At 38.8% G+C, this 16,714-nt stretch overlaps 1 protein-coding gene across 8 annotated transcripts in view; it reads right to left on the bottom strand.

The window, feature by feature from the left end:
* The window catches only part of RIC8B (RIC8 guanine nucleotide exchange factor B), a 107,981-nt gene extending 92,033 nt beyond the window's left edge, over positions 1 to 15,948 (bottom strand). Inside the window, exons 1-3 of one of the 8 annotated variants that reach the window (XR_014023960.1) lie at positions 15,374 to 15,948; positions 14,769 to 14,828; positions 6,635 to 6,682 (exon numbers count right to left, since the gene is read on the bottom strand). Coding sequence is in view for 4 of the 8 variants with exons in the window: in XM_081309321.1 (XP_081165447.1) it covers positions 6,635 to 6,682; positions 14,769 to 14,828; positions 15,374 to 15,457 (192 nt within the window). In the remaining 4 variants the exon portion in view is untranslated. The remainder of the gene's footprint in view (positions 1 to 6,634; positions 6,683 to 14,768; positions 14,829 to 15,373) is intronic. The other 7 variants (XR_014023961.1, XR_014023962.1, XM_081309321.1 and 4 more) reach the window with 7 other exon arrangements.
* Between the last annotated feature and the right edge of the window lie 766 nt (positions 15,949 to 16,714).

Genomic DNA, 16,714 nt, shown 5'->3' with positions numbered 1-16,714 from the left:
TCATTTCCCCTTAGGTTTAGTGTCTTTCAATGCCTTGGCATAACATCTAAAATGAGAAGTGGAGTTTGAAATGAAATTTAAAATTATTTTATTTGAACTACCGTGAGGCATTCATCCTACCCTAAGATATAACTCAGCCTTTCCAAGTCAAGTTTTGTGACAGATTCCAGCTAGACAGAAACTTTTAAAAATTAAAAAGTTTAGATGTTCTTTTGGTATAGTATACTCTTTAAAGAAATCAAGATAAATTATCTTTGAAGCTGTTGGTTTCAAAGTAAGAACTATACATATATCATGTATCAAAACACCCCCCTAGGTAAAGCCATCAAATAAAATTTAAGCCATATCTGCAAGAGAGAAAGCTTATTTTGTTTTAGTAAAAATTAGAGTTTGGAAATTTCAGATGACAGAAATAAGTATAAAGGACCTTCAGAAAAAGCATCCATGCCTCAAGCTATTCCCAAGCACAGATTCACAGTCAAGGATATATGGTTCTATATTGGCACATTTTTCTCAGAAGAATTTAATACAGCCCATTCATTTTCTATCATCTACAATGGCAATTTTCATGTATCTGTAAGAGAAAGTGCCAAATCAAACATTATATGCAAATAGCCAGTTTAGGAACCTAGGCCCAACACAGGACCTGGCTTACAGGAATTATTTTTTAAAAAATTATGGACTACAGAAATCTCTAATATGCCAAATATATCTGGGGGTGGGGAATGAAAAGAAAAAATGGCAAAATGGACATTTATATTAATATACATTCATTTCATGTCATAAACTGGCTCTGTAACTAATACTATCCTAAACCTAACAGCATTTTTATATACCTCAAAAGAAATATGTACAGTAATCAAGAAGGTTCAATTTTAGAGGAAAATATATAATTTTAAGAAAAGAAAATATTGTTCTTGGCTTACATCTCAAATAACACTATTATAAAATAATATATAGCAATATTAGATTCTTATAAAATTATTCTTCTTAAATTGTTATAGTCTGTTATAACAAAAAAGTTTAAAATACAGAAAAGGGAACAAAAAAAATAACCCACAGTAACAGTATTCTAGTAGTGCCACTTAGTGAATTTCCTTGTAGTCATTTATTTTTTTATCTTTATTTTGTTTGTTTATTTTTATGTGATACTGAGGATTGAACCCAGTGCCTCACATGTGCGAAGCAGGTAGTCTGCCACTGAGCCACAGCCCCATATCGTTTCTTTGTATAGTTTTCAATAGTTTTATATGGTTATGATCATAACATATGCATACTTTTGAATCCTACTTTCTCAGTAAGCAACATTGTGAAGGTGTGCTTTAAGATTCTGCTGTATAGTTAAAAGAGAATCAAAGACACAAAACCAAACAACTTGTAACAATCACAAGAATTCTGGCCTCCTTCAATCTCCAAGTTCCCTACAATCATTTAGTAGGCATCTACTGTATGTAACTATTCTATGTCACGTGCAGTGGTAGGAGTGAAGATATAAAGATAAGTAATCCAGAATTCTTGTCCTCAATGAGCTCACAATCAATTTGGCAATTACCTCATGTCTTAGCAGAAATATGGGCTTACCTATGTGAGTGTGAAGTAATGAAATATGCACAAAACCTAGCAATTTTAAACTTTACTCTTCAGAGGAAACTTACTATATTCACCAAGATTTGTCTCAGACAACAAGTATTTCCACATTTGATAAGGCTTCATTCTTATCTTACAGGTTAAAGAGCTGCAAGCTTTTACTTATTTTATGACATCTTTTTCAACTTTTGCAATTAGTACTTTTTATTGGTTTGAGGTCTTGGGCTTTCATTTCCTCAAGAGGTGCATTTTCAGATTATTCAATAATTTTCCTCCTCCACCCTACATATTTGCATGACACATTTGTTTATGTGCTAGCAGGTAATCACAGTCTACCAATTTAGCTAGAAAATGTAAAGCAAATGCTTCAATAAACACAGGTGCTTATATCTAAATATACAATGATCCACATGCAATGGAAACTATTTGCATAATATGCTCAAACGTTAGAAGTTGTAACTGCCTTTACTGCTTGTGAAAAATTTAAGTACTCTCAGTTTCTAATTTCTTTTGCCAATTTCCATTCTATCTAGTTGCCCAAGTAGTGTCTCAAGCTGTGAAATAAAAGATAAAACAAGGTAATGGATCATAATTTTAAATCTTCTGAAATATACCTCAAATGATAATAAGAGGAAGCTATACAGTGGTAAGTAGTGAAAAGAAAGCACAGAACAGTGAGAAAAATCTGTTTTCTGTTTGAGGCTCCGCCACTTCCTAGTGGTGTGAGCATTAGCAAGTTGTCATCATGTGAACCTCAGTTTTCTTATCCATAAAATAGGAATATTCTCATCTTACAGGTACTACTGCTGAGAAGCAAAACTTTCTTAAAATGCAGAACACTACTAAGAATCAGGAACTGAGTCTAAGGACCATTCATTTATAACCATATCCTGAAAAGCTCATATAATCAGGTTTTATTTTTCTGAAGAGCACTGTTCCCTTACACTACTACTTTTTTTTTCTTTTAAATATTTTTTTTCTTTTAAATATTTTTCAGAGACAGCACCATACTTTTGAGAGGGATGGTGCTGTTACCAAGTGGTTTCTGGCAAAAGACTCCAGAAACACATTTAGGAAAGAGAAAAGGAGAACTAAGACAGCAAAATAAATTGTGCAGTAAATTTTATTTTCAATTGGGTTTAATGTAGATAAATGGCAATACTCTATGAGTCTCTGCTTTAATAACTTATAATGCTGTTGGGTGTAATCTTTTCCAACTGCCCAATAGTTTTGATGTAAAAATCTAAAAAGAGTTTTAGGCATGAAGGAGTCAATAATGGTTTTAGCCCTTGGAGACTTAAACAGATTTGTTTGCCCATGTTTTTCCATTAATGAAGATTACCTAGTGAAGTCCCTAATGACACTTGTTTATAACAGATCTCCCAGGAAGCAGAAATCTACACACTATAACCAAAGTTAGCAATACTACAGAAATTACTCTCTCCAGATATCTAAAAGTTAATAAAGATCTCTATACCTGCAGATTCAACCAACATCCAGATCAAATACATTAGGAAAATAATTGCATCTGTACAGAACATGTAGACTTTTTTTCATTGTTCCCTAAACAGTAATATATAACAAGTATTTACATGCATTTACATTGTACTAGTAAAAGCTTAAGGAAGGATGTACATACATCATATGCAAATACTACACCCTTTTATATAAAGGACTTGAGCACCTGGAGATTTTGGTAGGCAGGAACAAACCCACGTAGATACTGAGGAACAAGAGTGCTTGGAAAAATGTAAGGTTTTTCTACTACCCTACAGGAAATAAACAACATGCTTTATTAACAACTGTGTGGGAAATTTCTCTCCCTCTACTAAAATTTACATAAGGTGAGGGAAGCTCTTCTGAATGTGCTGATTTTGACCAGTGAAAGTAATACTGAAGATTCGAAAGTCAGATTCCTATAGCACTATGAATCTGTATGTGTAGTATAGATTTTCCCAAGTAAACATGTCACAGCCTCCTTCCTAGGCTGAATTCCCATCATGAATTTGTCAAACAATACATTCTTTTTTTTTTTTAAAGAGAAAGAGAGAGAGAAAGAGAGAGGGAAATTTTTAATATTTATTTTTTTTTTAGTTTTCGGAGGACACAACATATTGTTTGTATGTGGTGCTGAGGATCGAACCCAGGCCGCATGCATGCCAGGCGAGCGCGCTACGCTTGAGCCACATCCCCAGCCCGAACAATACATTCTAATACCTTCTTTTTTCCCCCATTAACTCTTCCATTAGCACATAACAGGATTTTCCCCTCTTTACTATATCATAGTATTTCATTATGTAAATTTGCCAGTTTCTTCAAATATTCTCTAATTGCTGGATGCTTAGTTGTTTCCAATCTTTTGCTTTTATGTACACTGTTTCAATGAATAACTTTGGGTTCAATCTGTACACAGAATATTGAGTGACACTCTATGGTCAAAGGGTAAAAGGCATCTGTAATTTTGATAGATATTGCCAGCTCATCTTCCACAGACACCATGCCACTTTGCACTCACATCAAATGTATGAGCATTTATTTTCTGAAGACTATAAAAATACACATACCATAGACCACTCCCTAAATTCTGATTCAGTAGATAAAAGGGTTGGACAGAGTAGGACTAAAACTACCCAAAAGCACATTTCTAATTGAGAAATCCCCATTTTTAAAGGTATTCTCTGTCTTATTTACGTTGTTCAAATCCAAAAGAAAGTCTCCTTTAGTCTCTAAAATTTACACTCCATGATCACTCATTCAATACTTTTTGAGTGCTTATAATATGATGGGTACTCCAGATGCCAAGGATATAATGGTAAATAACAGTATCCATCATCAGGTATCCTCATGATCTAACAATGAAAGGCACAGAAATATAATGATAAGATATAAATATTAAGCATAAGAGACGTACATAAACTGTTATGGGAACATTGAAGGGGGGAACTTTATCCTAACTGAAATGCTGGAGGAGGACTGCTGAAGGAGGTGCCTCTAAGATGAGGAGGAATTAACTAGTTAGTCAAAAGGAAAAGAGGTAAACACAAAGAAGAGGGCACTCTAAGTTGAAAACAACACATGCAAAAGTAGAAGGAAAAAATGGAAGAGATACGTATGTGTATGTCACTGCAAATATCTTATATGGCTAAAACATAAAATACAAGAAAGTGAGAAAATACAGGCTGCAGAAACAAAGATCAGATGACTGAGCATCTACTATGTCACATTAAGAAGATGGAATTTTATTCTATAGGCAAAAGTTAACTAAAGGGTTTTAAGGCTGAGAATGACATGGTCAAATTGCTATTTTAGACTTATTGACAATCAGCTGGAAAAGCAAGTAACTGGAAAATGAAAGAACAGTTAGAAAACTGATGCAGTAATCCAGATGACAGTCTCAGGGTAAGGATTAAGGGAAAATGGACTGAAGAAATCTTAGGAGGTAAAATTAGATAGATACACATGTTAGATGTGGGGATACAGGTGAATGAAAAGATGATTTCAAGGTGGTATCAATCTGGTACCAGGGAAGAACTAGATTGCTTTTATAACATAAATATGTATTGATGTAATAATTTTCCATCGGGAGACAATGCCTGTAATACCTTGTTCCTCTAATAAGAGTCTCATATCTACAGGCAGCAGAATTTTCCACTGACATGAGACAGCGGGCCCATGGAGTGACACATTCTATTTCTAAAATGTCTTTCAGGAAAACACCCCAAGATTGCCCTCCATGTTAAAGAACTCTTCATGTGTCAGGAGTGAGGGAAAGAGAGGACTGTCCTCTACCTGAAAATAATTCCATCTTCTTGTTTTCTCTCAATAGCATCAGAAATTTGCTTCCACAGTGAGGTTCAGGGTGTTAAGCATGACACTTTGTTGACCTTTATTCTCACACTCAGGCTGTCAGGTATTCAACTGTCCTGGTGCAAGCAAATCAGAGTGACTAGAAGAGCTCATGGAAAATGTGCGCGGAAGCCTGGGAAGCACTAAGCAAATATCCCAGTACCTACAGCTCACAGGGAAGTTTTTGGCACCTGGCCTTCCTCCCCATATCCAAATCCCCTGTCTAGACTTCTAGACCTGTGACACCTGCTCCATTCCCCTGAATTTGTCTATCAGCAAAGTACTAAATTTAAGCCTTTTTTTTTTTTTTTTTTTTTGGCCAGGCACAGTGGTGCACACCTGTTATCCCAGTGGCTCAGAAAGCTGAGGCAAGAGAATCACAAGTTCAAAGCCAGCCTCAGCAACTTAGCCAAGCCCTAAGCAATTTAGTGAGACCCTGTCTCAAAATAAAAAATAAAAAGGGCTAGGGATATGGCTCAAGGAAAAAAAAAAAGATTTAAGCTATTTTATCTGATTCTGGTATTTTTGAAAGCAGGACAGATGTATGGAGCCCAGCAAAATTAGTGAGTTTATCCTCATCAGCATCATGCTTTAACCAACAAAGTAAAGCAACAACAGGCAACCCCAAAAGGCAGGCATATCCTGCATGGTCATATCTCTGATGCACCCTTTCTTGGAATAACTCCTAGAGTTTCTTGACTTCATCTTCCCCTATGCCCATGAAGCCAGTGACACAGAAAATTGCTAACAACATACATAACTGCCAGTAAGGGGAAAGATATGTGGTTGAGCTTCTGGTGCTGCATTACTAAAACCTAACCCATCCCAGCCAAGCTTTACATTAGTAAGAAATTTTGGAAACCTGAAGTACTGCCACCAAACAAAGGCAACCTTTGGCAGTGAGGAAATCTAGGGAAAGGATCCCCCCAAAAGGCTCCCTACCATAACATTCCCATGCCCCTGATTTTTGCAAGTCTAATGGTCCTGTAGGGATGAAGCAGAAGGAAGTTGTGTGTTAACTAAATTAGGCGTCTATCTTTCTTCACCTGCAGGGTTCCTACAAAACAAACCAAAGAAACTAAGTACTAATAATCAACTGAAAATAATTCCACTGTTTAAAATGTCCAGGAATAACACACACACACACACACACACACACACACACACACACACTCACACACAGAGTAACATCAAGGCTTACCTTTCTCTTATCTTCATCTGTTGATTCAAATTTGAAAGTAGCCCTATGCTGAGGAGGGAAAAAAAAAGAAACAATATTATTTTAAATACACAGATTTTAAACTTAGGCTATGTTTAAAAATACAGGAAATAATATCCCTCTAAAAAGTTGCTTTCCCCTATCTCAATATCTTATTAAGGAAGAGACAGGCATGTAAGCAAATAATTATAAAGCAGTGTGAAAGACTGTAGCAGAAATATACACAAAGGAGTACAGAGAACCAAGTTACTAATTTCCCAGGAAAATTGAAATACTCGAACAAAGCATAGAGCATGTGAGCTGTTTCTGGAAGGATAAATGGGAATTTGCCAGGGGGCAAGTGGAGAGCATCCTATGGACAAATACAAAGACTCAGATGTGTGAAACACTATGATATATTCATGAAACAAGCAGCTCTGAGGCCAGAACACAGGACACATGTTAGGGGATGAAAAAAATGAGAATGAAAAAGTAGATTGAACAGAGATTGACAGTGTTGCAGAGGAAACTGTATTTCCTTTCTCATATGCAATAAATCTTCAGAAAATTTTAAGGACACAATATTTTAGAAAAGTAATTCTGTAAGAATAAGAGTTTAAATCATGGATCATGGCTCCACCACTTACAAGTTGTGACACTGAGCAAGTAAACTGACTAGGTTTCTCATCTGGAAACAGAGGGTAGGTTCACAGGTTAAGAGTGAGAGTTCAAAGAGCTAAGGCATATAAAATACTATCTCAGTGCCTGGCACACAGTAAATTTCCAGTAAATATTAGGGTAATAATGATGATGATGCCAATGATATTGAGTAAAAATAACTGAAAGGGAAGAGAATGCTAAGATTCTCCTGAAATGACTGGCAATGCTCTTATTTTCCACTTTGGAACTGAGTAGGAGAGAATGGAGGATAGAACAAACTGACTTAACCACAGAAAAGTGGGTATCAAAGAAATAGAGTACAGAATTCCTCATTTTCCTCTCAAGTTTCAGTCATCATATATATATAAATAAATATGTGCACTTATGAATCCTAAGCCCTCCTTTAAATAAAACAAACAAACAAAAAACAACTCTAAACATCCCTCTACTTTTCCTTTGTATTTCTCTCCTTGGCCACATTGACATATACATACTGGCAACCCACCAAGAGTTAAGCATATTAAGTAATAAAGATAGATCACCACAGGTATTTCTGTATTGACAGTTTTGTAGAAGAAGCAACTTTGAAATCAAATGAGATGGAGAAATGTTGGCAGAGAAGCAGTTCTGAGTATAAGAAATGGTTAGAAGGAAGCCAAGAGGTAAAAAGATATGAACCATTTGAAGAAAGCTCAAGGAGGCTGCCTCAAATATGGATGCAAAATAATTAAAACAGATGAAGTCAGTTGGTAAGGGCATGGATTTAAAAATTTCATCACCTGAAATAGCAGATAGGTACCAGAGAATTAAGGGAAGCAGAATTCTGGAAGAGTACTTCAGGCAGTAGCTCACAGGCTAGACTGAAGACTGAGGACATAAAGCCATGTGGAGAACGGGCATCAGAATGGGCATCAGAATGGACACCATCCAGGCATGGTATTGCCGGTGGCAGTATAAACTGACACAAACCCTTTACAAACCCTAAAAGGGCAAGTGATTTGGCAACACATATTAGAAACCATAAAAATATTTATTCCCTTTGACCTAGAACTCCTACTCCCAAGAATTCATCGTAATGAAATCATCCAGGAGAGAAAAATTTTGTATGTAGGCATATTCACTGCAATGTTTTTTAATACTGTGAAAGAAAACAGTCAACCTGAAAAACCACAAGAGACCGATAAAATGTTGTATAACAATGCTCTATTGAACATATCATTTCAAACTAATAAAATATTACATAGCAAATTTTAAAAAGACTCATCGTTGGAAAATTCTTTTCATAATAAAAAAGATAAATTTTTTAAATAAAGGATAAATATCAGGCGTGGTGGTGCACTCCTGCAATCCCAGCTACTTGGGGGACTGAAGCAGTTTGAGGCTAGTTTGGGTAACTTAGCAAGACCCTATCTCAAAATAAAAATAAAAAGGGTCAGGGATGAGGCTTAGTGGTAAAGCACCCCTAGATTCAATTAATTCCCAGTACCACAAAATAAATAAGTAAATAAATAAATGAAGGATGAAGAATGAATGAATAAACAAGGAAGAAAAAATGGAAGGGAGAAAGAACATGTTGTAAATCTGAGGACTATACTTAGGAATTTATAGACCTGAGGTTTAGTTAAAAACTAATATTAAAGATAAGGAAGCAGCAGACATCAGGCTTAAGTTGTAAACAGAAGCTCAGTAAAGGTTCAAAACAAATGTTCAAAACAAATAATCCTACTTAGAAACCAAGAAGGCTTATTTTTTTGCCATTCTACATAAAATATTAATTTTGTAAATTATCTGAAATAAATGTACCTAGTTAATATATTATGGTTCTCATAAACTGTTTTGGGATTTATAGGATTTATTTATTTTGGATTTTATTTCAATAAAAAAGAAATTGACTTTTGGAAAGATACCCATTAAGTTATAAAAAAAGTATCTTTTAAATAGTTCCTATGTAGAATTAATCTTTTTAGGTGGTAATTTAGAATAATACCCAAGGGCCGATTTTTCTGTTGCATTTCAAATGCAAGGCTAATCCTATCATAAAACCTCAACATTTTTAAAAAGGGAAAAAAAGCTTTAAAAAGCTTCGTCTAACCAGCATGAGGGCTAATTTAATTAGAAAATATATTGGTATGTGAGGCATTACAAATTGAACTCAATGTACTAATCAATTCAGAAGCTCAACCCTCTAAGATTATCTGGATCCAACAGATGTTGGCTTCTATAAGGCTAGTTTCTTTTATCCAATTTGGATCACACCTAACATATTCAGTACCTCTAACCCTATTCTCTCCCCTGTCTAAAGCTAAAATGAGGGGAAAGGGAGCTAGTATTCCTACCTATAACCACCTTTCTAGAACTGTTATCCAATAGTCAACCACCTCACCTTCTCTATATACTTAATTTCCAGAGGAACAGGAGCAATAAGTCAAATATAAATGAAAGAGTAAAACCACTGTTCATTCAAGAGATCAAGCAAGCTAGACAGCTCTGTGACACAAAACACTTGTTATGAGGACTCCTGTTAGGTTTTTTTTTTTTTTTTTTCCCTGTTAGGTTTTATACTGTATGAGTAGGCTCTACAAAGCTCAGGCATCAGACAACCTTGAGTTTGAGTTCAGGCCTGCCACTAAGTGTGACCTTGGACAATTTATTCCACTTTACCACCACCAGATTTTCCTTATTTTTATGTATGGCACCTTGCACATGGCAGATGTTTATCAAATGGCCCTACTGTTTTTACTACATGGCTTGATACGGTGTCTGATCAAATATTGACTTATTAGAGAACTAGGAATTATTTCAAAAAGTTCTAAAGGCATATTCAAACAGTACAAATACAAGGGAATAAACCTAACTGGGGTGGTGTGTGTTGTGCTGTGTTTCATGAACAGAGACTACTTCTTGAACTAAAACTAAGTAATAGATTACATAACCAAATCTGGAAATAAGAACAATATATAACAAAGAACAGCCCATTAAACATACTCCTCTGCAAAGACTCAAGAATAACTCAAAGAATCAGCTACCCTTAGAAGTAGCACCAAAAAGTCCCTACATGGTCCAGAACATTTACATATCCAAATGAAATGTAGAGGCTATATTTCTAGAAATGTCCCAATATTAGGTCTCTAGGAATCAGATTCTTTGAGCATATAAATGAAGACTTCATAGCTATTAGTGCAGTTTTCCTCTCTATAAGGACTACTCTTGGAGACCCATCTACTGATAGTACCTTCATTAACTGTTACTCTTCATTTGGCCATAAACTTGCCCTATGTCCAAATTCTGCTGGAAGCTTGCTACAGGATAGTCTATATACCCAGATGGCTTTCCAGTTCCCATCATAGTTGATGACTCTAAGTCAGTTTCTTTACCAATTAAATGAGGAGTTTGAACCTAATTATCTTTGAGATTCCTTTTAATCAAAATATCATAATTCTAGCTTGGGGTATATCTCAGTGGTAGAGCACATTCTTGGCATTTGTGAGACCCTGGGTTTAGTCCCCAGTACCTAAATAAATAAATAAATGAAATCCTGTGATTCAAGGAATCCTAATTTACTGTGTACCTCAGGGCCCTTGATTGCTGTTTTTTGTTGATAATGATGATAATGATAGCAAACAAATCTCTCTGCTAAACCTACAGGAGGAACTGAAGGTTGGATAGTTTAGACTACAGCAATATATACCCAAATGAACAGCTCTTTCTATAATTAAAGTAGAAGTGATTAGGGCTCAAAGATAGCCAAAGGAAGCAGTATACTGCTCCTGGAAAAAAAAAAAAAAGGCTTTTTCTTCTTTGTTCAAAAACACAGCTGGGCACAGTGGCACATGCCTGTAATCCCAGCAGCTCGGAGGCTGAGGCAGGAGGATTGTGAGTTCAAAGCCAGCCTCAGCAACAGAAAGATGCTAAGCAACTCAATGACATCCTGTCTCTAAATAAAATACAAAATAGGGCTGCGGATTGGCTCAGGGGTTGACTGTCTCTGAGTTCAATCCCTGGTACCCGAACAAACAAACAAACATGGGACAGGGAAGAGGTAACTTGGCCCTACAAAGAAAGTCCTGGATATGGAATGTGTAGACTAAGTCTATCACTTTCTAGTTATGTCCTCTTGAGCCTGTAGAGCTACACTGTCTCTCAGAACCTCGGTTTTCTATTTAAAGAGACAGAATACTGCCATCTCCCTTATAACTTTTAATATAAGAGATAATATATAATGATATGCGAAAGTTCTTAAAATGACACATAATACATTGCAGGTACTCAATAGATGTTAACAGGTGGACTGAGAAGAGTAATAAAAAAAAATTGCTCCTACTTAAAAAAAAAAAAACCCACCAATTTTCCTATTCTGAATCAACATGTATCATGCTCTTGATGAATAAGCAAGTTCTTTCTGGGAGAGAGAGATTTTTCCCTTTCCCTAAGATAACAAGGGCTAGTGAATAAAACAAGAACAGTTAGAAATCAGTGTCTCTGTAACACAGTAGAAAATAAGAGATTCCTGAAGTCAAACAGGTAACTGCTGTGCTAAACATGGTACAAGATACGCCACACTAATGATACCCACTATAAAGTGCAAGGGTCATGGCAAAAGGGAAAAAATGGAATATATCCCTAAATTTCTTATTGTTGTTAACTTGGTGCCACAAGTTTGGTTTTTGCCTTTGCTGTTCAAAGCTAACAATTAAGGGTTACTTCCTCAATGGCAGGCCCTGTTCTAAAATGCTTTACACATATAACTCATTTAAGCCTATCAACAACCCTGTGATACAGATACTATCATTATCCTCATTGGACAGATGAGGAAACTAAGGCATAGCTAGGCTAAATAACCTGTCCCAGACTACACTTATTATAAAATGATGATCAGCATCCAGGCAGTCTGGCTCAAGAGCCTATGCTCTGGCTCCATAATCTCTTGAGTACTTTGATTGTTATGCTTACAATCCTGAGTGCACACCCCCTGGATGTACTGTGCTCAGTCTTTGGTATTATATTTCACTTAATTTAATCCTCACAATAAAGTAAGAAAATTATGTTATTATCTCTATTTTACAGATAAGGCAACTGAGACACAGGAGACCTAAAATAACTTAATCCACACCAGATACAGTAGTACACACCTGTGATCCCAATGATTTGGAAGGAGGATTGTAAGTCCATGGCCAATGTCAGCAACTTAGCTAGACTGTGTGTCAAAATAAAAAATTAAAAGTGCTGGGGATATGTAGCTCAGTGATAAGGCATCCTGGGTTCAATCTCCAGTACCAAAAAGTAAATAACTTCTTTATAGTCATGAAGCTAATTAATGACAAAGTCAGAATTAGAAGGTTTATCTGATGCCACATCCCACCTTTCTTCCACTACACTTGAAAGGTCTGGTTTTATTAGAGAAATAAGGTAACAAAGAATTTCCCCTCTCCTCTTCCAATCAATGAACTAATCATTCTTTCCTTCCATCATTCATTCCTCTTTTGTTTAAATGCCTCAGTGTTCCATTATCATCTCTTATTCCAAACATTTCTCAAATCCATTTTCCAGACAAAGAAACTGAAGCACATGGTATCCAGCTTCTATCTCAGAGTTTCAGTCTCAATACACCATAAGCTGGGCAGTTTCACTCCACCCCACTATTCTTACTGCCTGACCACTGTTATCATATTTCCCCTTCCATTTCATCTGCTCCCAAAGTCTCTTCCTTAGAGGAGCAAAGCCTCACTGCAATATGAAGCTCAGCTATTTTCTTTGTACTATAATCAGCCCTACTATACTGATCCTACTAGAATCAGCATTAAACATGACAGTTTTCTTCTGAAAGAGCTAACTGACCCCCTCTACATCAAGTCAGAACATTCTCAGGGTTGGCTTGGCCAAAAAGTGCAAGTATCTGGGAATCCTCTGAAGCACTTCAAGAATATCATATTAAATGATACACAATGGGAATAACAACTTTAAAAACATTGCCAATGTGAAAAGGGGGAGCTGAAGATGTCCAGGACGTAAGCTCTGACAATGCTTGGCCAGGATTGGTAAATGGAGACCAACCTGGAGAGAGATCAAGGAGAGGAAGAGATAAATTGGAGGAAGCAAATCTGAGGTCTAATTAGTTTAGTCATGAAGGGAAAGAGAAATATTGAATGACGTGATAAGATCCAGTTGGAGGTTGTTCTTCCTCCCTCCTCTATGGAAGAAAGTTCCGATTTATTGCTGGGTATCTGGTAGACAGTAAATGCTAAATAAACATTAGTCGTTTCAACACAACAGCCAAGTTCTCTATTCTATTTCTATCTTTTGAAAATCAATCTATAGCTGCCTCCTATCTTTTCTGGAAAGCAGTAACAAATCAAGATAAAAGAATATAATCTACAAAGCATGAACTCCTACATATCAAGTGAATTTCTCCTAAATCAGACACTAAAACATCAGAAAGTGAAGGGACTGCTGAGCACAATGGCTGATGTCTATAATCCCAGCTATTTGGGAGGCTGACGCAGGAGGATCCCAAGTTCAAGGTCAGCCTGGGAACTTACCTGAGATCCTGTCACAAAATAAGAATTAAAAAGAGTTCAGGATGTAGCTCAGCGGTAGAGGACCCTGGGTTCAATCTCCATTAATGAAAAAAAGAAAGTGAAGGGGCTAAGATATGAATAAAATATAACCAATGCATCCTTCCAAAGAAAGTGGCATTGTAGAGAGAGCACTGAATATGGACCTGGACAACCTCCACTCAAATCTCTGCTCCATATTTTATTAGCTGTGTGGACCTAGGATTACATTGTCATCCTAAATTGTACCATTTTTGAAAGTAAGAATACCACCCCTCTACTCACAGGGTTATCAGAAACATTAAAATAAAAGTTTTTCATAAAAAGGACCAAGCCTTATTTTTGGATCCTTTTCACACAGGGCAGAAATGGCATACTGGCGGCTCAGTAATATAGACTATATGCAAGTGCAATAGTAGGCAAAGAGCAAACACAAAGTGGGAAACCATGCACTGAGGCTAAGAGAAGGAAGAAAGATGTTACATCTAGGGTATGACTTGGTGTTGGGTGTGCTTTCACAGAAGGGAGTAATCAGTCATTCCTATACAATAGTCTTCTAACCTAGTAAAGGTGTGGTATGCTACCTTTTGAAATGAACATGTAAAATTCCTGGAAGGAAAAGTAATGGAGAGCTAACGGGTCCCACATTCAAAGAAGAGACTGGGATTTAGAACAAGATACTATTTCACTGCAAAGTTGTAAAGTGGAAAGAACAATAAATGGACAGTTTGAAGACCTAGGCTGAAATTTTGGCTCCCAAGTATGACCTTGGGCAAGTTACTTAATCCATCTTGAGTCTCAACTGCAAAACACTGATAATACCTCACAGGATCGCTGTCAAGATTAAAGGATATAATGAATAGCAAAGCTGTTAATGCGATACAAATAATAGGTATTATTAGGAGTTAGATTCTCCACCCACTTACAACATAATATGTCCATGACCTTGGGGGCGATTTCAGTTCTTTGCACCTCGGTTTCCTCATCTATAAAATGGGAAGGATGATAACATCTACCCTATAAACACTTTGAGGAATCAAATGAGATCATATATGAGATATCAACACCTTGAAAACTGCACAGTGGTGTAGGTATATAAAGAACTGCTATGGTTGCTGACATGTTTTATGCATGTCAAGGGCTGGGTTTATACAGAGAAGCGCGTATTTTTATGCTATACAGGTGAGGAAGCCTCGCATACATTTATGCATCCAAGAGTGCCGCACCGGGCAAAAAAACGAACAGGTATGGATTCTGGGGGTGTGACTGGCACGCTTAAGAAGAGGTCCCTGCGACCAGCTGACGAACCAGGAATCAGAGGGGTGGGCACCGGAGTTGGGGTAGGGGGGATGAGGATGCACGGATGGGAAAGGCTGGGGGCACAAACACGCATGCCCAAGCCGGAAACCTTTTCGGGGGGGAAAGCAACGCGCATCCCCGGAATGAGGGGGGTGGGGAGGGATGCTATGTGCAAGCCCCGAGGGCGGCCCGGGGGGTGCGTGAGCGCACGCCCGGGGCCAGAGCTCTTTACCTTGTCGCTGTAATCCCTTAGGACCCGCTCGATAGCCCCCGCTTCGCCGGCCCGGACGATGTAGAGGGCGCGCTCCTCATCCATGGCCGCAGGTGCGGGGGAGCCGCGGCCGCTCTGCGCTCCCAAGCCGCTGCCTCCAGGTAAACGCCTCGCGCCCCCGCTCGCTCGCTCCTTCCCAGCTTCCTTCCTTCCCTCCTTCCCTCCCTCCCTCCAGTCTCCAACCCGCCTGCCTCCGCCCGGGCAGGCCCGACGTCACCGCCCCTCAACTTTCACCCCGCGACGTCACCGCTCCCCAAGCAACCGGCGCCTCGCCGCCGTCCCCGACAAGGCCCAGCACTCGGTCGAGGCCCGGCGAGCGGCCTGAGGCGGGGTCAGGCCCGAGACCCTGCTTGCTCTACTCGGTCTCTCAGCCTTAGAGAAGAGCCCAGCCTTTTGAGCGGGCTTTCACGGACAGAACTGTTCCCTCCAGACGCTCCTCTATGAATCATTCTCAGCGGACGAGAACGACCCGGCTTTTCCCCGCCCATCTGCGGGCCTGCGGCTAAGTGCACTACAATTCCCTATGTGCAATGAGGTCATCCCACTCTGCCGTCTGATTTACTGGGGTACCGAATGGCATGCCGGGATTGGTAGTCATCCAGAAGGACAGACTTCCCCCCCTAAGGGCATGCTGGGAACTGTGGTCCTGCGAGGGCCGGAAACTGGAGTCCGAAGACCGCCGGAGGCCAGCTGCGGCGAGACCGTTAGGGGGAGGGTCTAAGTTTCTGCCCTGCCTGGGTTTTTGTTCTCTACGGCGCTGACCGTCCTGCTCCAGACTTGGCTGGTTGGACGGACTGACGGTCGCGGAAACTGCCACTCCTTGCGGGGAGCTGTCAAGCGCCGGTTAATTCCCTCTGTTCTGGTTTAGCGGTTTCGGTCTCTGAGATTCCTGCCTTCCTTCCTCCCTGGCTTGCGGTCGTGTCCTGCAGTCAGTTACGCGGGGAATGAAAGGCAGTTATCTCGGGATGAAAGGGAACTCGGCGAGTTTTTTGCCTTTATGGTAAATGCCGCCGCGCGTCTCGTGCCAACCGAGTCCCACTCCGTGTTAGGTGGCTTCCATGGAGCCTCTGATTTCACAGCACAGATTTTTGTGGAACTAAAAGGAACCCGAAGAGGTTCAGCAATTCGGCCGAAGAGAAGTCGAGATTTGAATGCGGGTCTTTCCCTGAAGGTAGATGTCAAAGTACCGAGGCAGTAGGAGAGGAGGTAGCGATGGAAGAGGCTCGCGTTGGCGAAATGTTGACCAGCTGCCAACCACGCACTGTCACATACTTCCTGTGTTCGCTCAGTTTCTCACCAATT

The sequence above is a fragment of the Spermophilus citellus genome (assembly GCF_964194105.1).
Source record: "Spermophilus citellus genome assembly, chromosome: 10".
NCBI classification, from domain to species: domain Eukaryota; kingdom Metazoa; phylum Chordata; class Mammalia; order Rodentia; family Sciuridae; genus Spermophilus; species Spermophilus citellus.
This window is presented reverse-complemented; position numbering and strand designations above follow the sequence as displayed.